The 24,613-nt window shown below is 42.2% G+C and overlaps 1 protein-coding gene across 1 annotated transcript in view; it reads left to right on the top strand.

Moving 5' to 3' along the window:
* The window catches only part of LOC144768421 (protein-glutamine gamma-glutamyltransferase E-like), a 251,930-nt gene that overhangs the window by 172,621 nt on the left and 54,696 nt on the right, over positions 1-24,613 (top strand). The window contains exon 11 of the mRNA XM_078652064.1: positions 13,505-13,662. Within this exon, the coding sequence (XP_078508190.1) occupies positions 13,505-13,662 (158 nt within the window). The remainder of the gene's footprint in view (positions 1-13,504; positions 13,663-24,613) is intronic.

Genomic DNA, 24,613 nt, shown 5'->3' with positions numbered 1-24,613 from the left:
TCCAAAAATAAGAATTTCATCCTGATATACCCTCACACCTTTTAAACCTTTAAAGACACCTTCCAGAGCTCTTTGAAAGACTGAAGCAGCTGACACCAGCCCAAACGGAAGTCTCACAAAACGAAATGTGCCAAACGGCGTTACAAACGCCATTAGATCCTTAGAGTCCTCATCAAGTCTTATCTGGTGATATGCGGATCTCAAATCCACAGTGCTAAAAACTTTTGCCCCCTTTAGTAACATTAACATGTACGCAGTTTTAGGTGATGGGTAGTGATCTACCACCACGCTCTTATTCAACTCCCTGAGATCTATGCACAAACGAAGAGAGCCGTCCAATTTTTTAGCGGCTACAATCGGAGCAACCCATTGAGTTGCTTCTACCTCCTCTATGATGCCCTCCTTGACCAATTTTTCCAACTCTGCTTTAACTTGATCTCTAACAGCAATAGGAACACTACGTACCTTACAACAAATAGGTATGGCATTCTCCTTCAACTTAATGTGGTGAATATAGTTTTTTAAACAACCCAACTTTTCATTAAAAACATTAGGAAAATCCTTTTTCAATTTATCAGAAAAAGACTCATCACAGTTTTGATTTACATTGACGGTATTGGTATTAACAATGGGAAGATCCTTCAATATGATGGGGGAGAGGAATTGGGATCTAGCATTACCCCCAAATCTTTTTGATCAAACCAACTCAAAATGTTATCTCCTTTCTGTGAAATATAGACTTTCGAGCTGGTAAGCCTTCCCTTGCAATCAATGTTTCCTAGAAAGTACCCTAAAAGCTCTATTGGTTTCCTACCGTATACAAATGGTCTTATGTCAGGGTGAAACATTTCAATTTTTCCCCGTAGATTCTTGAGATAAAATTCCTTTGCCACAATGGTGATTTTGGCACCTGAATCAAATAATACCCTAATGGAATGACCATTAAGCAAAATTTCATCAGTAGGACAGTTCTTTGTTTGAGGACCAAAAATCACTTGAACTAAAATTTGACCACAATCAAAATTTTCATCACATTCTCTTGTCTCATCAAAATCATAATAAATTTCACTAACCTTGCCTTTGTACTCCCTCCCCTTGCAAGCGACAGAGAAATGTCCTTTCCTTTTGCACTTGCTACAAGTGGCTTTCCACCCAGGGCACTGCCTGTCGTTCCCAAAATGTCCCATTTTGCCACATCTAAAGCATTTCACTTGTGCAAAATCAAATTTTCTACCTGGTTTATCATTGAGAAGTTTGTTATTGGTAACATCTCTCATACCACTTCTCTGGCTTGTATTCTCTTTTACTGCATTCGAAGTTTTAACAAGATTAACAGTACTTTTGTCTTTACTTTCACCATTCTTTGTTATAACTTCTACACACTTAATAGAATGCTCAATCCTCTTTGCTATGGTAATTACATCATCTAAATCAGGCTCATCTTTCTGCCATAATTCTTCCCTAACACGTTCAATGCTACATCCCAGCATGAACTGGTCCCTTATTCTTTCGTCAATAGAGGCTGCAAATTTGCAAGATGATGCTAACTTCCTTAGTGCAGTTATATAATTCTCTATACTTTCTTCTTCAAGTTGTATTCTGCGACCAAAGTGATATCTCTCTAAAATAGTAGATACCTGTGGGAGGTAATGTTTATCAAGAATAGCTATGCAAATTTCATACTCATTTAAATTCCGATCCTGTAGTTCAGGAAGGTGATCAAACACCTCCTGACCCTCTGATCCCAAACAGTGCCGCAATAAAGCCATTTTTCTTTCTGCACTTAAGTTGGCTCCACAAACTTTTGCATACCTCTCAAAGACCTTGCGCTATTTTTTCGATCTAATGGGAGGATCCCCAGGAGATTGCAAGAAGAACGGAGGCGCTGTTACGTTCTGCATTTCACTTGAAATATATAAACTATATCAACTTTACATAAAATGTATCAATGTCATTATTTACACTAATAAATGCAAGGAAAAGTTATGTCAAACAATGTAATAATAGACATCCCTTTCTAGACCAGTAATAATGTATGACCACTGTATCTTCAACACTAGTGATAATATATATGACCATGAAAACCTTTAGAGAGTAGTAGTCGTGCAGAGATTTAAATAAAGTTTTCTTTCATTCAATAAAACAGAAAAATAGTCTCAGTGTCTTTTCCTTTTGTTCAAAACTCAAAATAAATTGCACAGTTCGATACCTCTTGTTCTGCAATACTCAGTTCATCCTGCCGATACTCTGCACAAATAGAGAACGCTTCCACTTCGGAGCGAAATTGACAACAAGAAGGAAAAAAAAAATAAAGAATCTGTCAAACGAAGATGAAAATTGTTCCGAATGTGCTCCTGTGAAAATAAAATGGCTGCCACGTCGTTGTGATTATGTCATGACGCTCCTGCGTGATGACAATTACCCAGAATTCACTTGCGGGCTGAGCATTCTCGGAATTTGGCCGTCCGTCAGGAGGAACGTTGTGGCGCTCAGGTCAGGAAGAACGTTGTGGCGCTCGAGCAGAAGATGCGGTGAGGTTTTCAAAAAATGCCGATGCTTAGGCTGTGTTGTTTACTTCTCGTTATACACTGCCAGTTTAAGACCGCTTAAGACTTCAAATATGAGCAAGCGAGCGCCGCGTTCAGAGACACTGCTTAACCAGCCAAAACAAATTGTCACGAGGTAGTAAATGTAAAGCGTTTTTCCCAAGGAAGGATGGCGCAGAGCTCCACAGATTAACAATCAGCCCAAAATGTATGTCCTTGAAAGCAGCGCTGTCAACAGAAGCTAGACATAATATCCAAGCGTACCACATAGAGTATTAAATTCGCTCAATAAAAAGTGGTTTAAAGGATATATAAAAAAAAAATATACAAGCTGTCATGAAAGTAGTTCCTTAATTCAGGCAAGGCTGATTCTGTCAAAAGCTTGGAGATATTAGTTTAAAAGTTTAAAGGTAATAAAAGTAATAAGATGACAGTACCTTTTTTGTCAATTTTCAAAATAAAGTAAAAGGAGATATCCTTGTTGAGATCCTTTCTTCATAAATCCCGTCCTGTCGCCAATGTAAAGAAGTTCAAGGGTAAGTTGAAGGTAAAATAAGTATTTATTGAAGAATAGGATCCCATCCACAGGATAGCTGTCACCAGTAGAAAGGTCCAGGCTTAACTGCCTACATACTCTAAACCAAACAATGTCAGCACCTGTACAGAGCATTCTAATGCATGTGGCAACCTGGCAACAAGCTGCATCAGCAGGATGCCACAACCGGATAAAGGGAAACAAAGTAAAAAACAATAAAGGAGAAAAACAAAGTACAATCATAGCCTGTTGCAGCACATAAAAGTTTATAATTACAGGAGCAGTAGGAGAAAACACGCAATATACAATTAACGGTCAGGCAGCAGAGTCACAGGGAGCAGAGATCAAGACCAGGTGGTGTAGGGCTTCTCAATGGAGCTGTGCTGCAGCCTCCATTAAGTAGCCTTGGCAGGTGGGAGTGGCTGTCAGGGAAGAGGGACGGCAGCAGGAAAATACAGCACAGAGGGGCGAGAACTGGAGTGAACCTTGTAAAGAAGTAAAAAACAATAGGGCAGAAAATCAAAGTACAATCATAGCCTTACAACATATAAAAGTTTACATTTACAGGAGCAGTAGCAGAAAACACGCAATGCACAATTAACTGTCGGGTAACACACATTTTCTAGCAGTTGTGCCATTGTTAAAAATGCTTTTTCAGTAATACAGTTGAAAATTGTAACGATACTTCGCAGGAGGACTGGGGATTGAACTAGATAAAGGGTAGCTGGAGGACCGGTACGGTGCCTCTGTGCTACATGACCCGCAAACTGAGGAGCGGCGAGCAAGACTAAGGTGGTTATTGGCTTCTCAATGGAGCCGTGCTGCGGCCTCCATCAAGTAGCCCTGGGAGGTGGGAGGGACTGTCCAACAAGAGGGAGGGCAAGGGAAAAAATGGCACAGAGGGGCGGGAACCGGAGTGAATCAGATAAATGCAAAAAAAGGCAATAACAATAGAGGAGAAAAACGAAGTACAATAACAGGCTTTTACAGAACATAAAAGTTTACAATTACAGGCGCAGTTAGAAAGAACACTCAATGGACAATTAAGGGTCAGGCCACAGAGTCACATGCAATTTCAGGCAATTGTGCTATTGATAAAAATGCTTTTTCAGTAATACAATTGAAAAGACAAATGTAACGATACTTAGCAGGGGGACCATGGCTCAAACTGGGCAAAGAGTAGATAGAGGACTGGGACGCCACCTTTACGCTATGAGACCTGCAAGTGGGTAAGCAGTGAGGAAGACAAAGGTGGTCTAGCGCTTCTCAACTGAGCTGCAATGTAGCCTCATTTAAGTAACCCTGGTAGATGGGTGGGCCTTATAGGGAGGGCAGGGAGAAATACGGCACAGAGGGGTGAGAACTGGAGTGAACCGGTAAAAGGCAAAACAATAGGGTAGAAAAACTAAGTACATTCACAGCCTGTTACAGCACATACAAGTTTACAATTACAGGAGTAGAAGAAGAGAACACGGAATGCACAATTTAAAGGCATGAGCGTAACACACAATTTTAGGTAGTGTTGCTATTGTTAAAAATGAGTTTTCAATAATACAGCGAAACATTTGAAAAGAAAAATCTAATGATACTTAGCAGTGGGACTGGGGCTTAAACTGGGTAGCTGGACAACTGGGAGTTGGGGGGCGGTGAGCAAGATCACGGTAGTCTAGGGGTTTACACAGCAAGTAACAGTGAATACATTTTAACACTGTGACTCTGGTGCCTGAAACTAAAAGTAAGCTATGAATACCAAGTAATAATACAATGTTTACTTCGAAATGGAGTTGTGCACCAGGGCCCAACCATGTCAATGTTAAGATGCATATCCCAACTATAGCTAAATAAAAAATACGTAAATCACTTGTTTCACTAAATCTAAGTGTAAAATTATGTGTGCACTCATATAATTAATGCTGAACCATGCTGTAAGATACATTTTTATTAAGCACCAATAAATGATGATGACTTCGTGTCACCACCTGCAGCCCTCCTAATAAATAGGCCCAATCGTAAAATCAGAGCCAGTAAGCAAAAGGTTGTTGTACAGGTTGTGCTCACTGTTTGTGACATATCTCTTAGTGTTTTAGGCCCTAAGTTATTGAAACTGCTCATATTAGATGTCCAATTTGTATTTGTGATTGTAGAATGATAATTTAGGTCTCAGTGCGTCTTTTACATCTCAAGTTTATTTACGTATTTATTTAGATGAATGCATGCCCACTAAAAAGATAGACAATGTTAGAATATTTCACAAATCAACGAGTCTGGGCCCAGTTGTAGGTGGGCTCAATCACATCTCTCCCTCAATTAGGAGTGTACAGTGCATATCCACTACTTATAATTACAATGTGCACCAGTAAGGAAATGAGTTTTGCCCTTCAAATCCAACATGTTTGTGACCTTTTCACTGTGGGGAGTCTGCAGGATTGGATATTGAATTGGGGTAGGCCTCATAATGTTAGTGTACACTAATAGGGAAAGTCAGTGTGGAAAGTTCATGGAGAAGCATATAAAGAGGGAAGGATAAGACAAGGAATATACATTTATAGTGGCAATAAAATCAATGAGTAAAAATCAAATAGTTGAAAAGAGTTGGTATTTACAATGATAGTGCATATGTGGTCGTTTTCTTGAAGGAAAGTTCAAAATAACCAAAATATTTGAGCAAGACGCGATGTCCACGAGACGCTGACAGATTGCAGCTACAGCCTCGATTTTTCAAGCTTTGAGGAGTGTCTCTAATTATTGGACCTACCTCCCCCAACTCCGTGGGATTCGTCTGATATTTACAGATTCTTGCATCTGAAGATCGAAACTCCCTAGCTCGCAACTTTGAGATGCCACACGTTATTTTTCGCACAGAAGTGCCTACCTGAATTCAACTGCGGAATCCTTTGTTGCTGGAGCCCTGAGCCTGTCCTCCCTGCCACGGACGCTGCTCCTCGCCGCACCCGCTGCGCGGGTGCCGCAGCGTGTTTCATCCGTTGGGAAAGTGCGCCTTGCGGACCTTGGGGGCAGTGAGGCGGTGAGTCATCGCCAGGGGTGAAGCGCGGCAGGGACTCGCTCTACCAGGAGTCCCTGCGTGGCCTACCAACATCCGGCCAGCGCCCCCTGCTAGCCCCGCCCCCCGCCCGGCAGAGCGAGAGGATAAAGAACCTTCCACCCGGGGACCGAGTGGGAACACGTTATTTTTCGCACAGAAGTGCCTACCTGAATTCAACTGCGGAATCCTTTGTTGCTGGAGCCCTGAGCCTGTCCTCCCTGCCACGGACGCTGCTCCTCGCCGCACCCGCTGCGCGGGTGCCGCAGCGTGTTTCATCCGTTGGGAAAGTGCGCCTTGCGGACCTTGGGGGCAGTGAGGCGGTGAGTCATCGCCAGGGGTGAAGCGCGGCAGGGACTCGCTCTACCAGGAGTCCCTGCGTGGCCTACCAACATCCGGCCAGCGCCCCCTGCTAGCCCCGCCCACCGCCCTCCGTTTGGGCTATTTACGACAGAGCAGAGGCCGCTCCGCGGGACGCGAGCGGGACGCCCGGGGCGAAGCCCGGGCAAAGGGCGGGCCCTCTACGGCCCTCATCGGCAGGAGGAGGCAGGGGCAGGGCCAGAATCCCTGTCAGAAGTACAAGAGGCAATCAACGGACCAAGTAAGACTGTATTGTTTCTAACAGCCCCACGTACTTTTTATTTAGTTGCCTAGGCTCTGCGCTACATTAACTATAATGTCGAAAAAGAACCAAGGTCCACAAGCTAATAATATGAAGAACTATTTGGTTCAGACTGTGGAAAAAATCAACTCCCAAAGGAGAGATTCATTGGGTCTTAGTCAGTCACCTGACCTACGTTGTTTATCCCCCTCCCTAATTTCATTACCGGATGATATAGTCTCTTTACAGACCTTCCCTGATGCCAGTTATATGTGTCCGAAACCACTGGAATCCGGCCCTATGACCAGTAACGTACCATCTGGATCTGGCTCCGAGGTTCTCTTAGTGGACCTTGGGAATCAAGTGGTCAGCGATGAGGACCAGGAAATTCTTGCATCCCCCACCGATGATGACACCTCTATTACTGAATTTCCCTCCTGTTCGGATTCCGGGAAAAATAAAAATCCACCTAGGCGAGGTGGTCTGAGATCTGGGACTAGGAGGAAGAGGGTTAATACCCCAAAAGTTCCCCCTAAGGAGACTCGAGGGGGGCGTGCAAAGTCTACCAATATCATTGATGAGGACTTATTCGATAGACTCACTGAGTTAATTGATGTGAAAATCAAAACCATCGTCAAGCCTTTGCTTTCTAAAATCGATAAACTTCAATCCGAGATTAAAAAATTGGGAGGGCAGATGAACAAACTAACTGAGGGGGTTGATTGTGTTAAGACAGCTGTGGTAAATATGGGTAAGAGTAGAAGTCAGGATGATGATCAAGAGAGGGTGATTCCAGTTGTAGCCCCTAGTAATTCACCATCCCAGCTTCCTGACCAACCTTTTGGCAGTTTAGGTACCAGTAGAGGGGAGGGCTCCTTAACGGTTGAGATACCCCCTGCTCAAGACCAGCCAACTGACCCACTTCAATTTATAGTTGAAGCCTCCCCGGTCGTCCTAGTTCTGGCGAACGTCCCACCACTAGAAGCTGGTACTGAGGAACTTCCATCGTCCCTGTCTAATAAAGCCCTACAGTGGCTAACAACAAATATGAGATTAGCTCCAGGGGGTGGGCGGCAGCTGGCCCAGGAAATTAAAACAGCCAAAAGGGTCTCATGGCTGGGCAATCGCCCTAAAAAATTTAAGGGGGATTGCGTAGCAGTAAGTTTTACTCACACAGGGGTATTACCTAACATCCTAATTAACTTACTCCCACCACAACGCAGGCAGGGTTCTGTTGTACCATTGACACTTAAATTCTTTTATGGTGAACAACAGAATGTCACATACCCTAAAACACCAGCTTTTGCCTGGGATTCTAACCCTGACACACACCAGAGATGGGGTTTTGAACAAACTCGCAATACAGTGAATCATTCTGTACCCCAAGGGTTTCAGAATCCTTTTGCTCAACCCCTCTCACTGTCCAACCGCTTTGCACCCCTTTCATTTTTAGACCACAATGATTGACTTCAGCCAGAACAACCCGTAAAGCCTAGGATTAATGTGCCTGTTTTTAGTATCCTTACCTGGAATATTGCTGGCATTAAGACAAAGGCAGATAATGCAACCTGGTTAGATTTTATATCCACGTATGACGTTATCGCCTTTCAGGAAACCTGGGACACTAACAACACCTTTTCTCTTGATGGCTTCAGCTACTTTAGTATTCCTGCCGTGGCTAGCTCAGCAGGAAGGGCTAAGGGGGGCTTGATTAGCCTGTTTAAACTTGATATTAAGGGATGCCTTAAGGTACTAGCCTCAGGTTCAGAACACTGCCTTATCGTTGAATTGTCTCATACTGAGTCTCCTAATATTTTGTTTATTAATTTTTATAACCCCAATGCTGCCGATTGTACGTCATATAGTCTCGGTAGATTGGATGATTTCCTGTCAGTCTACAGTGAGGATGTTAATGTATTCGAAATTATTTTTTTAGGGGATTTTAATATTCATCCGTGCTTATTATCATGTGTTTGTGATGACGTTGAATCCCCCCCGAACAGTGCAATGGTTCATCTGGCGCACAACAAGCAGGGGGAATGTCTAGAAAACTTTCTTGCTAGATGGAACCTTTATGAATCTAGCTGTGGGGAGGAGGATAGGGCCCCTACTTTTAAGGGCTCAGACAATGGCTCTATCATTGATTATATTTTTATCTCTGCATGTTTTTTATCTAATGTTTTTATGTATAGAACTGTGATATCTGTTTTTAGTGACCACAACCCAGTTTCTCTGGATATAGGAGAGGGTGGATTATTAGGACGCATCCATGGTTCAACCTTTATGGATGGACCAATTAAAGTTAAGGACCAAAGACGCAGACTCAAATGGGACAGTATAACCCCAGAACCATTCATTCAGGAACTTTTGTTAGACTCTGAGGAAGAGGTTGGGGTCTGCTTATCGAATGATGCTAATGATGGGGATGTCATTCTCGCATTTACCAATATATGCTGTAAGATAAGTGGTAGGCTCTCTGTGATCAGTAAGATCAAGACAAAACCTCCTAAAAGATGGTTTGATCACAGTTGTTCCCTAGCACACTCTGTGCTGCTTAACGCCCTCAAATCCGATCCAAAGGATCGTGACCTTATTAGGACTAGTAGGGCCATATATAAAAAAGTTATTGCAGCCAGAAAGAAAGAGCTCAAAGATGAAGCTTGGGCGCAACTTACAGATTCAGCCATATTAAAAAATAGTGGGGAGTTCTGGAGAATTGTTAATCAACCCCTTCTCACAGGCGAGGATAACTCCCCTCTGGAAGCAAATATTCCAGATCAGGACTGGATTCAACACTTCAGAGAGATATACTCAGGCCAGTCTCTAGCTAAGAATAGTGCTTATGAAGAGTTTACTATCACACTGGGTAACCACTTGCACTTTGAAGTTGAGGACATTTTAGACGCCATTAGTCGAACTCTGACAAAAAAGGCACCGGGACCGGATGGTGTTCCGGCCGATGCTTTTAAATGTTTTCCCAACTTCTGGTCAAGATTGCTTTGCAGGGTTTTTAACGCCTTAAACCGTGACAACATCCCGAAGTCCTGGAAAACTTCAACTATTATTCCGGTTTTTAAAAAAGGCAATAGGCAGGACCCTGCATGCTATAGGCCCATTTCACTGATAGACTCCTCAGTCAAAATCTTGGGGAGAGTTCTATTAGCAAAACTGAATACATGGGCCACCGAGAACAACATCTTGAGCAATGTGCAATACGGGTTTAGACCCAAGAGAAGCACCCTGGACCAGTGCCTCAATCTCCACCTACTGATTGAGAAATACACCAGAGCTAAGGATGGGTCCATGTACCTAGGGTTCATGGACCTCTCCTCTGCATTTGATATGGTCAATAGATCTAAGCTTTGGGGTAAACTGGTTGAGATGGGTCTGGACAGATCTATAGTTAGCTTACTGTCCGACCTGCATTCTGGCCTGTCTGCTAAAGTTAGAGTCTCTACTGATGGAAGATGTACTGAAGTGTTTGCTTCGGAAAGAGGTGTCCGTCAGGGATGCATCTTGGCACCTCTACTGTTCACGCTGTATGTGAATGCCCTAGAGCCCGCCCTAAGAGGGGTCACCTGCGATATTCCACGTGCGGGGGAACAGGGTATCCCAGTTCTCCTGTACGCGGATGACGCGGTGCTTCTGGCGCGAACAGGAGTGGGGCTACAACGGCTGCTGGATGCTTTCGAATCCTTTATGGGTTCCTTAGACCTGAAAATTAACGCAAAAAAATCGCAGATTATGCTTATGGGTCTGGCCTCAAGGAAATCCGCCCATAAAACTTTTTTCTGCGGAAGGGAAAAACTTGTTCGGGTTACTACTTTCCCCTATCTAGGGATTACTTTTGACGAAAAAGGTAGTTGGGGCCCTCACGTAAAAAGTAGAGTAGCTACACTGGCTAGAACTTCCGCGGCCCTTCATGGTTTTTCAAAAAGATTAGGGGGCAGGCCTTTTGAAGCTATTAGTAAAATATACAAAGCCAAATGTATCTCTGTAGCTTCATATGGGAGCTCCCTTTGGGGGCATAAAAGAGTTGACCTCTTACAGACCGCGGAAAACAGATTTTTCAGATTAGTTTTGGGCGTCCCGCAGTCAACCCCATCCTATACTGTCCACCAGGAGATAGGAGAAGGCTTCATTAGCGATATGGTTAGAACAGCCCCATTAATCGCATGGCTCAAGCTATGGCTTAATCCTGAAATTTCCCTAAACCATTCCATAATAAGGGACTGTTTGACCCTGGATAATGTACATAAGATTGGATGGTTAAAGTACATTAAGGACAGTTTTTGTAGGTTGGGGAGGCCTGAACTATATACAGCCATTGACTCCATAACATCCAATGACGTTGTATTCATCAAGGCTGCTATGAAAGACCTTCTTTCCTTGGAGAGGGAGGAAGTCGAGCTACAGAAACCCTGTGTTAGGGCCAGCCTCCTGCTGGCTATACCTAGTGGTCCTGACAACTACCTTAATGTGGTGACTAACCCTTATCACAGGTTCATTTTAACCCGTTTTAGACTTAACCTAATTCATTTTAACTTGGGTTTTTACTCTGAGTGGAGTACCCCGGAAAAGGCCCCGCCATGTTCATGTGATCTTTTTTCAGATCAGAGCACAATGCACTTTATAATGTTTTGTAGCCATTATAACGATGCCCGGAGGCAGTTTCTCGTTCCTATACTTAAGGAAGCGGGATTCATTCTGGTCCGACCTGCTCTTATTTACCTACAAATGTTGCAAACTCCCAGGATCATGTTTTTCGTGGCAAATTTCCTGGTAAGAGCAATAAGAAGCAGGAATACCAGACTCAAGAGTGCAGACTTGCTTATTAACTAGTCGGGCTGATGGCAACTTCAGGTTAACGAATTTTAGATCAAAGTGTGTATCTTAGTAGATCAATTATTCGGGGATTATTCCTTGGGATATTGCACTTTATCATGTACTTTACTATTAATGTACTTTAATACCACGCAATTACAAAGTCTTAATGATTTGTACATGGTACATTGCTTTTTATCTGAAATGCTCTTTTTTAAAGTTTTAACTGTTTTTTAATTGTTTTTAATCTGCTTCTTTTTATTCATGTTATTTGTTGTTTTTTATGCCATTGTCTTTGTATGATATTAAGTTATCGCAATAAAGAACTTTGACTGACTGACCAAAATATTAATGGCAAAAAGTTGTTACAAAACTGTGCCATTCCTCTGAGGTATGAAATCCCTGATCAATGGAGTTGCAAAGTTCCATCCATTTTCACTCAATGATTTGCAGAATATGGGTAATGTCGCAAGTGCCACATCAATCACTTGCCATTTGGGATCTACTGCAGTATGGGTTTTTTCCTGTGAAATGTGCCACCATGGGTGCATTGGGCACTGCACAACATATTCTTCTCCGTTGTTGGCAGTCCCTGGTCTTGATGGATTGCTATGTTTAGGGCAAGTCACTAATGCAATATGCTACATTGCGTGAATTGCAATTAGAAACAAACTTAAGTTCATTTTTGAGAAATCCATGTTCAATGAACTTTGTGTCAAAGGAAAAAGTACATGCAATACAATTACCACAACAGAAGTGACCTTTTCATTGGAGTAGACCCAAGATTGTTTCAAGAGTTCTTCTTCTAGTGGTATTAGGGCATTGAATGGAGGAATGGACTAACTGGTCTTTGATATTTTTCCCACGCTGAAAGGCAAACATGTGGGTTTGCAGAGAGGAGTCTAGTCTCTCAATTAAGTGCCATTTTAAAAAAAAATATGTTTTGAATTCTATTTGTGTGGGTGCAGAATGTAGTTACACAGATCATTTTATCAAGAGGGGTCTTTTTTTGAGGAGTTAGAAGTTCCTCTCTTGAGCAGTACCATACACGTTTGAGGGAATTATTCACTATTCTTTTGGGATAGCCCCTTTCCACCAGTTTGTCTCGTAAAATGAAGGCCTATCTGAAATAATCCTGCTTATGGATACAATTTCTGCAGAGGTGCAGAAATTGGCCACATGGTAGACCAGCACGTAGGGCCCTAGGGTGGCTACTATTGTAAGCCAAGAGAGTGTTCCTCTCTGTGGGCTTTCTAGAAAGGCTTGTGTAGAGTTTACCTTCTTCATGTTTGATGGTAAGGTCTAGGAAGGCAATTTCAGTTTTGTGTATGGTGCATGTGAAGGTAAGATATTTCTTGCATAGTAACGTGAGCCAGCAATATCCCTGGATCTCATGAACTGTTTATATGCACATTTCAGGACATAATCTGTAGCCCGGGATCCACAGAAGCAATGCTGCTTGGCAGGTTATAATTTTCTGCCTTCCTCTCTCTAGATTACCTGTAGACAGAGATTGGAATTGTTTGGCTGTTCACCTGATTTCCTTCTAGTGCTCCGGTCTGCCTACCTATGTACTGAGTACAGGATAGAATTTGTTTTCTACTCCAACTAGCCTCTGTTTGCACCTTCAATTATTGACCTTGCAGTTTGGTTTCATTGTTGCCAATTTTTGTCTGTATTGTCTTATCCTGGTATTTTGTGTTGCATATGATATTGTATAAGTTACTTTGGAAAGTTTTTGATGTAAAGCACTTGATACCCGCAAGCTTAACATATGCCATATAAACTACCAAATAAATAAAGATCCATAAAAAAACGAATCTTAATAGATAGCAAGCATGCCATGTCATTTGGAATGCAATCCAGAACTTTAGTTTTTAATCACTAAACTCCAGAGAAAGATAATTTCCCATAGTTCCTTATGTTTTTTCACCATGCTGTGTCTTCTGCATTTTCAGAGAAACAGATCCCACTGAAGATCTCCTACTGTCAGTATGAAAACGCCTTGACTGAAGACAACATGATTAAGGTCTCAGCTCTGTGTGAGGATGAGCAGGGTAAAAAACTGCTTGTGGAGAAGGACATTGTTCTCACCAGCCCACCCATTACTATAAAGGTAAGGACATTTTCTGATATATGAAAAGCATGAGAAGCAAGCCGTTGTTTATTGGCTCTAGCTAACTCCATATTTACAGTAGTGGCTTCTCCTCTAAGGGGAAGAGTCTCGGCCCACTGCTCACGAGCTCACGAGCAGTGAATATAAAAAATAAAATGATAATAGCAGAAGTTATTCTCATTTTATTTTTAGTAGTGTCTGGTTAAGGCGAGGCGGGGGTTGGCTCCCCTGACATCAGGGAGGCGGAGTGGTTGCTGCACTGTAAAGTGTGCATGAAGCTTTGGCCAGCCCTGTTCGGGCTGGCCAATACGTCAGGAGCCCTTTGCATGTTCTCCACTCAGGCTGCCTAACAGCCTTGGTGGAGAACATACCCAGGCTCCCATTTCCCATCTGTGCGCTGAACAACAACGCTCAGACCAATCGCTGCTTATGTGATTAGCTCAGGGGAGCCTGGGTCCTTCCTGGAAGACGAGCGGAGGAGGCACGTCACGGGAGAAATGGTGGAGAGACACGGCGATCAGGAAGTGAATGTTTTTTTTCACAATCAAACACACCTCCCAACACCCCCATTTTGAACAGGACGCCACTGCATATTTATTCTCTCAGGAAATGCAAAAACGCCACACCGCTTTATCAGCTAACTTCAAGACATCTCCAAAAACATTAGTTTTTAATACATTTCATTAGACTTAGATACAATCTAAAAGTGTGAATCATATGTTCAGTCATAGAATCAGAATATCCAACCTACCATATTTTCACACAGATAAATAGATCATACTAGACTTGCTGGCAACAATGTAAGTGCATATACAACTACATCTATATAGAAAGATCTACATAGAAAGCATATACAATCAGGGACATCAAAAACAACATTGATACACACAAAAAGCATACTCCTTGGCCCTTATCTGCTCTGCATTTGTTCATATTTTGATAAAAGCATCAAATCAACTGGACAACATTGAACCATTGGAATCCCTCTTGATTTCCACATTTTGAGAATCTGCTTCTTCACTCCCACAAAAACATGGAACGACCATTGTTTCTGCTCCAACATTTTTTAACAAAACCTTCAATCATGTACATTCCCTCTGAAACTGACATCACAAATCGATGTCCACAGGTAGACTGTGCAAATACATAAATCATAGAAAATGTGGGCATTCCTACGGGAAGACAGTGATAGGTTCATAATCCCACCTAGTGGCCACATGTCCTCCATGCCCCAAAACTAACAGTAAATTCTGCATATCCGGAAAGTCATGCTCAAGGCTATATATTATGCACAATGAGAACAGTGGCCAAGAATTCATCAAGAACAGAGCTTCTAAATACCAACACACATGTACAATTAGATAAGGCCATGCATTTGACACATATCAAATGATAAACACATGCTGCTCTGTGCAAATAATGGGCAACAGGCAACGATGGATATACAGGAACAGGGGTTTGCAACACATTTCTTTGGTAAATCTAATTGTGCTCAGTAGAAAGAGAGGCAAGTGTTTGATGTGATAGTTATCCTGATGTTCAAAAGAGCCAATGTCATCTATACTTACTAAATATAAGGAAAGGAACAGATGTCCCACCCTCCCAATGGAGTCCTCCATTTGGAAACCTAACCACCATTGTTTCCACATTTGAGCTTCTCAACAGTACCAGTAGTCCAATGATTTGGTAAACACCATCCTTCAGCTGACCTACATACATATCATATAATATATGAAAAGTCCATCAGCTTCACAAAGAGTGGAAACTAAAACCTGAAAACAGGACCATGTCGAGAAGTAAATAACCTGTCTGTAGTTCACACAATAAGAAGAAAGATTGTCATAACTTGAGTAATTAACAGAAACATCACTAAGAGCAGAAAATCATCACGATACCTTTGATTTCAGTCAAATGTTTTTCAATGTGTGTGACCTAGAGCAGAACTGTACAACAATCCATGCCCTGTTTTTGTATAGTTATTAAAAGCACAAAGCAGTGTTCTATTACTCAATGGTTTTAATAATTCACCTTAACACTATGATTTGAACGGGCTAAGACTCAGTTTTCAAGGGACTGGACCCAAAAACAATTCAGTCTGTTAATTTCTATCAACTGTCATTTAAATGGAGTGCACATTTGGTGGCAGATGTTTGTATGAGTATATAAAAATGTATACAGCACATTTTGCTGATTAAGCAGTCTAAAGATGCTGTGCTTTTTGCAACAATGAGTAAATGCTAGGGCGAAGTCATTAGTGGACATGAGTTTAAAAGGTAAAACCACCAGAAGTGTCCTGATTTCCATGGACTGGCTGTGACAGACAGTTTATTATCTACCAAACTCAGCATATTATCAACAAAAGTTCCCAAAATTAGGGCCTTATTTAGAGTTTGGCAGATGAGATATCTGGCACATCATGATGGGTATCTTGTCTCCAAATTACACGCGCCATAGTCTGTAATGCACTTGTTATACAGTCTGCAAGACATCTGCCAAGTATGTGATGAACCATTTCCTCTGCCAGACACTAAATAAGGTCCAAAATCGACATTTAGGTGTGAGAAAGTATATTATAAGTTGTTGTTATTCTTGTTATGTCCAGTAAATGTTACAGTAATTTAAACCTGAACTCAACACCTCGTAGCTATGGCAAAGATTAGACAGGCTTAACTTGAGAAAATGCAAAAAGCATTGAGAAGTATTAAAAGAGTCAAAAAATAGAAAACACAACAAAATAAAAATCCAACTCCAATTTATAAAATTAGAGAATAATTTAATAGAGAAAATGACACCAAAGTAACATAAAAACCAGTTAAGTAAACTGAGATAAGAATTTTTTTAATTTTAAATGAAAATAGTGTGAAAAACTTTAAGCGCCAACCGCGGCCATCTAGTTACGCGTAACCGGTACGTTGCTGCGATTTAAGGCCAACCTCAATGGAACATGAGTTGGTTAGAGAAACCAGGGGGCATATTTACAAAGAAAGTGTTGGAGCGTGTCGTTAAGTCTAGAAGGCTAGCGATACGCTCCGTTGCCTTAGAAACGCAGGGCTGCACCATATTCACAAGAATAAGGTGTAGCTCTGCGTTTCCCCCTGCGCTGGCAATAACTTCATCTGCCTAGCGCAAACTCAAGCATCCTTGCACCATTGTTCAAGGGTGCCTATGTTCAAGGGAAAATTGTTTATGTGGAGGAAGATCCCCCTTCCTGCATATAAACAATCTTGAAATGCTGTTTTGTAACATCTAGGCGTGCTTCTTAATGCAGCACACATAGAAGTTGTAAAACGGATTTTTTTTTTTTAAATGATTGTTTATGTGCAGGAAGGAGGACCTTCGTGCACATAAACAATCATAGGCAATTGCCATTCTCCTATTTCCATGACTGGAGAATCTGGATTTCATTAAAGACACAGAGGCTGACATTATGCATAATCTTTTAATGCAGTCTACATCACAATACCAAAGGTTCCAGAATACAATATAACAAGTACATAAATGCCATGAGCTGACAACAATCTGCCTCTTTTAAATGTAGAGGAGAGAATGAGTAAGTCCAGGAATAATAATAAACTTTCAGAATTCCAACTTGAAGACTTTAAAACTTCCAATGGGTCGTCGAGGAGGCGTGACAAAGGAGGAAGAAGCCAAAGGAAGGATAATCCAACACATCACGCAGTTAAGAAGAAGGGTTACCTGAAAAGAGGGAGAAGTAAATGTCTCCAGAAGAGATGTATAAAATACAACACGAAAAGATAAAAATTCAGAGATGAGAAAAAATACTCTAAAACTATTAAGGATAACAAGCTAAGCAATAAAGCAATGTCATTACAAGCAAGAAAACACTGTCAAGATAATCATCCAAAGGCTTGGATGGGTGGTATAATGTCAGCCTCCGTGTCTTTAATGAAATCCAGATTCTCTAGTCATGGAAATAGGAGAATCTCAATTTCATTACAAGAACGGAGGCTACATTATGCATGTTGGTAGCTTTGTAAGACAGAATTAGACATATGTTCGATAGGTTTACAGTAGTGACATACAAAGTTGCTAGCGTTCGACCAATCAGCCGCTTTGAGGATGTCGTCCAACTTACCTCCAGACCATATAGATTTACTGGCCATAGCGCCTCTAACAGAATGAGCTTGAAATTTCGTTAAGTCAATGCCTGCTAAGTTCATGGAGGTTTTAACCCATCTAGAAATGGATGCTGAGGTTATAGCTTTATGGGGTTTAACAAAAGAGATGAGTAATTGATTTACACCTGGGGGGCGAAGACTAGACATTCTTTGATCATAAAGTCTCATGCAGTCAACTACACAAAGTTTTGAGCAGGGATCAAAACGTGGATAGAAGATTGAATCAGACATAGTTTTGGTTCTTTTATAAATATCAAACTTGACGCCAAAGATGTTATATGATCTGTTAGAGATCTCTAGAGCTTTGACATCAGAGACTCTTTGACAGGAGATAAGGCATAGAAGAGTTGCAAGCTTGATAGAGAAGTATTTTCTATTCAATGGGGTGTTATCTGGCCAGTTATTAAAAAGGTCTAGGATTAACTTTACATTCCAGAGAGTCTCATATTTGGGTTTAGGAGGCCTTTTTAGGCGAATGCTCTTCATACCTCTGCATACAATGACATTTTTACCTACTGTTTTCCAGGTGACAAGGATATGGCCAGCAGAGATTGCCGATCTATTGTAATTGATAGTTCCATAACATAAACCCTTATCAAATTGCTCAACCAGGAAGTTTACTACGTCAACAATAGGTGCCTGTAAGGAATCCAGGTTCCTTTCCAGGCACCAACGAACCCAGCATCTCCAAATGTTGTATCTATAGTGAGGGCCTGGGGCCCCAGATTCTCTGAGGAATGTAGCAGCTGATGATGAAAAGTCTGAGATTTCATTGGATCTCCTGATACTTTCCAAGCAAGAAGGTTCAAAGTCCCTGTCTGAATTAGGGAGTGAAATCCTCCGTCTACGTCTGTTAGAAGATTCTCTTGGGAAGGAATTAAGAAGGGGGTGGGGGTGTATGCCAGTTTCAGAGTGGTAGGGACCCAAGCCTGAGATGGCCAGAACTGAGTTATTAGGACTAGGGAGAACTGGTCGTGTCTCACTTTCTGTAGGACTCTTTGGATAATGGCAAAGGGAGGGAAAGCATAAGCTTTCACTCATTACAGGGTTGGAGAAATGTGTTCACTGCTAGAGCACCGGGATCGGGCATCCAGCTGAAATATTTTGGCAGTTGGAACGTAAGTCTTCTGGCAAAAAGGTCTATCTCTAGTGGACCCCAGATTCTGTCCAGACTCCTGAAAATGGAAACATTGAGTTTCCAAACACTGTGATCTAGAAGAAATCTGGAGTTCCAATCCGCAGAGATGTTTGTCTTGCCCGGAAGATATTCTGCTTTGAGGGCGATTTTATGCTCCAGCTGTTAACTCCAGATAGAGTCCAGCTGTTAACTCCAGATAATTTATGCGGTGAGAAAATTCCTCTTGTGACTAGATTCCATACGTGTTTTGATTGAGAAGGCATGCACCCCAGCCGTGGAGTGATGCATCTGATTCTAAGACAAATTTTGACTTAGAGCCAACAATTGCTTTCCATTCCATGCTTCTCGGTTGTCTAGCCACCGTGAACGTTCCGATTTGGCCTCCTGGTCTAGAGTAATTCGATCTTGTACCAGAGACCCGATCTTAGGGCTCTCCCTTGTATCCTTTGCAGTGAACGATAATTTAGAGGGCCCAGGAAGATTGCTTGAATGGAGGAGGAGAGGAGACTCAGTAGTCTGGCTAGTTCCCTCAGGGGAAGGTCTTGTTGTTTCAAGACTTGTCTTATCTCTTTCTTGATATTGGATATGTTTATGGAAGGAAGAAGAAGAAGGCATTTGGAGGTATCCACGGTGAAGCCCAAGAACTCCAGAGATCTGGAGGGAGTCAGGAGAGATTTTTCTTTGTTTATAATGAACCCTAGGCTCTCTAAGAGATCCATTACAGTTTTCAGGTCTTCGACTATTTGTGTGAGGTCTTGAGACATTATAAGGACGTCGTCTATATATATGATCATGCGGATACCTCTTTCTCTCCGGAATGAGGCAATCACTCTCATGATCTTGATAAAGCACCAAGGGGCAGAGGACAGCCCGAAGGGAAGTGCTTGGAATTGGTATAGATATTTTTTCCACATAAACTGAAGGAAAGGTTGATGGACTTCGGCCATAGAGATGGTGAAATAGGCGTCTTTTAGTGACCAGCCAGTCTCCCTCCAAAAGAAGATCCCTCAGGAGATGGACGCCCTCCATCTTGAAATGTCTGTAGACTAGGTATTTGTTACGTTCCCTTAAATTTATCACGATTCTCCAACCTTTCTCTTTCTTCTGTATGAGAAATGGTGTACTTATGAATCCTATTGCATCCAAGGGGACCTCTATTATCGCCCCTTTCTGAAGCATAGAGGAGATCTCCTGATCTACTATTTTTTGCTGATCTGGGGAGAGAGGTATGTCTCGCGGGAATGAGGTTTGTGTCTCACAAAGCCCTTTACTGTGTTTAGGACCCAGGGATCCTAAATTAATAACTTCCAATTTTGGTAAACATGTTTGAGCCTGCCTCCCACCTTTAGAGGGATAGAAGGGGAGGGTGGGAGGAGAAGAGTACTCACTTGGTAGATTTGTGCTGATAGAGAAGCCACAAGATCTGAATTATCTTGCGTGGGGGCCTCTGCCTTTCTGGGGGTAGAAAGCAGGGGCGTAGTATTGTTGGTATCCACGTCCGAAGCCACAGGATACTAGATAGGTCCTTTGATTAAACCGTCCGGAAGAGAGGCCCCTTCTTCCGGCCCGTCCAAAAAGGCGTTGTTAAAGACCTTCCTCATATTTTTTTTAGCCTTATCTAAGGCAGTGAAAGTTGATACGTATTTATCAAGAGATTTGATGAGGTCTTCTCCAAAGAGTAGTCCTTTTGGGTTGTTAGAGGGCTCTTTATCCGCCATATTGCTAAGCTTTGGATTAATTTTAGTGAGAACTACTCTGCGCCTTTTGGCATTAAGGCTAGCGTTTGCGTTACCTAAAAGTATTAGGGCTCTCTGGCTCCAGCCTCTGATTACTTCGGTATTGAGAGGTGGGCCACGGATATGGCTTTCCTCGGCGGAATACATTTTTCTTGCAAGGGGTCCCAGGACGTCGAAACAATGGTCCTGGCAGCCTTTCAGGGATCTCTCCATCCCCTTTCTGGGGTCCCAACCAAGCTTAAAAATAAATGTTATGAGCTCAGGGTCGAGGTTGGGAGTTTGGCAAGTTTTATCTTCATAGGAAGGTCTCGAGCATTCTGCTCTAAGAATGTTCCTGGTATCCCTCAAGAGTAGGTTGCAAAGCCATTTCTTTATGAATTTGACAACGTGGTCTTGGGGCTATCACTCAGAGGATCTAGGATGCTTGAGGTTTAGAGGGGAGAATATTTCTTCCCGCATGGGGTCAAGGATGTTGTCCTTAGAGGATGTAGGAGGCTCTTCCTCAATATTGTAGAACTCGTCATCCTCTTCATCTAAGTCTAAGATATACTCATTGGGGATATCAGATGATTCAATGTCTTTAAAAAGGTTACCCCCTGTGTCATTTTGAGCACTAGGATGATTTGTGCAGCTAGGGACACCCAGATAATTTGTGCCGCGATGGGCACCCGTTTTAGTTGTCCCGCTAAGGACTTCCAGGGAGCTCAAGGTGCGAGGACCTCCATTCAGTATTGAGGTGCTAAGACCTCCCAGGTTGGATGAGGTGCTAGGACCTGCTAGAGTGCTCGTAGGGGTAGTTTGCTCAATATTCGTACTTTTTAAAATTATTTTAACCCCTGTCTCACTGGTCTCATCAATGAGGATTTCGATGGCCTCGTCCTCCTGAGTAGGGAGTGGCCTCTTGGGTGGAATAACCTGGTTTAAGGTCTCAAAGATACATGACCTAATTTCTCTTTGCAGCATTTTTCTAAAGTATTCTTTATCAATGTTGGGGGCGGAGGCGGATGCGTCGTCTGAATCAGAATCAGATATTGCGCTTTTTAATGTTTATAAAAGTGGTGGGTTGCCACTTATTGTATTAAGCCAAAAATAAGGGTTATGGCTCATAAGAGGAATGCGTTATAATTTGGCCAGAGGGTGAAAGATCAAGGCAGGATCAAACTGCTTAAATGCCTGAAGAGGTTAGAATGTCTCTAGTTAAATGATATATCTCCTTTTTTTATGCGGAGCATTTAGAATAATAATTAGCCTTACTTGGGAAAGAGAGGGTGTTTAAAAGTATAATTAGTCTTGCTTTAGTGAAGACAGCTGATATGATCGTCAACTGACGGTCGTGAGGGCGCGTTGTCATGGGGATGATCGTATGTGCAAGCGATCGCCTGGAGCTCGAGTTGAAGGCAGGGAGAGGAAAGGACCTAGGCAACCGTAAGACGGAACGTCCCGGTTACCAAGGTATCTTCTTTAATTTTTACTGCGATGCAGGGACATGCCCTTTCTAATCACGACCTGCATTGGCAAACATATCGAGGGTGTCTGAATTTGTAGGGCATCTCTGAGGGCTCATGTCTAAAGGCGGAAGCTCAGAGAGCGCGATTATGGGAAGATCGTGAGTGGGAGTACGCGGAGAAACGGGAAAAGAATAGTAACATACCACTTACGTGAAAGCTGCAATAAAAAGTTAGTAAGACGTGAAAAGGTGCGATACAGTGAATTTCTTTGAGCTTACCTTACCACTAAAGGAAGGAAAAAAGGGGGAGGGTGATCTCCGTAAATTGGAGATCGGTAGGGAGGGGTAGGGGAGGCGGTGGTGGTGGGGTTAGTCCACCGCCATAAAACCGATAGATAAACAAGGATTAAACAAGGCTTATAAGAGTAGTGAAGTGAAAAGAAAGGAGTTACTTATCAGCTCGGAGCCGCATTTAAAAGAGGCAGATTGTTGTCAGCTCATGGCATTTATGTACTTGTTATATTCTATTCTGGAACTTTTGGTATTGTGATGTATGTGGCTGTTTGGAGACTGCATTAAAAGATTATGCATAATGTAGCCTCCATTCTTGTAATGAAATGTGCTTTTTTTATGTGTGTTGCACAAGGCAGCAGACAAGGAAACAGCAAAAACAAGGAGAAATAAAGCATTTCTTCTTGTTTCGCTGATTTAAGACCTGGTTTTCCCTGGTCTTAATTTTGGCGCTGCCTCCTATTTACGCTGCCCTTGTAAATAGGAGGCAGCGTCAAAATCAATGGGTGTTGCGATGGAACGAAGCAAACACAAGGAGATGATGGACGGAGCACTGAAACTTTCCAGACACTCACCCCCAGTCACAGATTTGGGTTGAATCCATCATCGTTCTTTAGCTCACTGTGCCACCCCAGTTCAGACACAACTATGTACAAATCAGTCTTGACCCTGTGACTCATGGGAACAGTCCAGCCCGAATTGCCAAGCCATGTCTTCCCTGGACCAGAAACAAGCATCCTAGGACCGGTTTTGGGCTAACAGTCCTCATCAGCCAGGCTAGCTTGAATCCAGTGGCAAAGTGAGCAAAGGACCCGCATCCGGCCATACCCTGCCAACTTAGGGCAAATAAAGCAAACACAAGGAGATGATGGATTGAGCGCTGAACTCTTGTGCCCACCCCAGTGGTGTGGACAGGGACATAGGCAACCCCTCCTCTGTGATCACTACAAACTAGTACTGCGAATAGTTCCTCTCCCAGTGGGGTTGGTACTTCCCTGCCAAGGTGTCAACTAATATTAATTTTTGACTGGGTAGACCACTTAGAAGTTAAAAATGTCCTGAAACAGCCCAGAGAAACTGAATACCTCCCCAGACCCAAAGCATTTGTCCCAGCTCTGGGAGCCAGTTTACACATCACTAAGGATTCTATTTAGCACCTGGGCGACAGTTGAAAGATCATGCAAATGGATTTACAGAGGCTTTAGGCAGTGAAAACATAACGTTCTAAAAGTACCATTTCTAAAATATTTACGACAAACCCAACTTTACCATTTGGGCTTGTCATAAATATTTTAAAAAGTCAAGACTGAAATTTTTAGTTTTTCCCTAGGCCAATATAACATTATAAAGCTTCATTTTGTATCCTAATGCTTTCTTATGGAACAGCTAAACCTACTACAGTGAAAATGGATTCTGTGGCCTTGTCACTGTTAAACTTTCACGTGTTCTACTTTTAAATCCCATTTACCCTGCCTTACGGCCAGTTAAGATTTAAATTTTTAGGGGCATGTCGCATTTACAGTTTTTAAACTGCAGAGACAGGTTACAGTGGTAGGCCTGTAGTAATTTTTCACTGTGTCTGTAGCGGATGGCACAATGTTGCTGCAATATACTAGTGACATTTACCTCACAGGTCATAGTTATACTTTGCACCATATATTAGGGACTTACAGGTAAGTTAAATAAGCAAAGTAGGAATATAGACAATTTCAGCAAGTTTTAATGGTAGGTGCACATGTCCCTGGGCCTTGTTAGGAGAGTCCCAATGCACAGAGTCAATAAAACAAGTACATGAGACCAAATATATTGGAGTTGTTCAGATATAAATAAGTATTTTTCTTCAGTTCGCAAAATATATTTGTTCTTACTTTTTCTCCTCAAGGTCAAAGGGGGGCATGTTAATATATTTTGGACCATTGTTAGAGATTGCTCCATTCATCACAAACTTCAAGACATTCAAACAGTCGTTTCATATAGATTAACTCAATGATTATGTTGGGAAATCAATATGTAGGTAGACCGACACAACATGATTACTGCCCATAGCATGCAAATCAGTTTCATAATACTGTAGCTTGCCCCCTTTATTTGCAGAGGATGTTGACCACATTCAGAAACACTATGACTTTTCCACACCAGAAAGAAAATGGTAGGCATCTCATGCCAAAGATAAGAAGCAGCTTAGGGTTAGCTCTGGCTC

Source organism: Lissotriton helveticus, chromosome 7 (assembly GCF_964261635.1).
Source record: "Lissotriton helveticus chromosome 7, aLisHel1.1, whole genome shotgun sequence".
Lineage (NCBI taxonomy): Eukaryota > Metazoa > Chordata > Amphibia > Caudata > Salamandridae > Lissotriton > Lissotriton helveticus.
The sequence above is the reverse complement of the archived record's forward strand: the minus strand, read 5'-3'. Positions and strand labels throughout refer to the sequence as shown.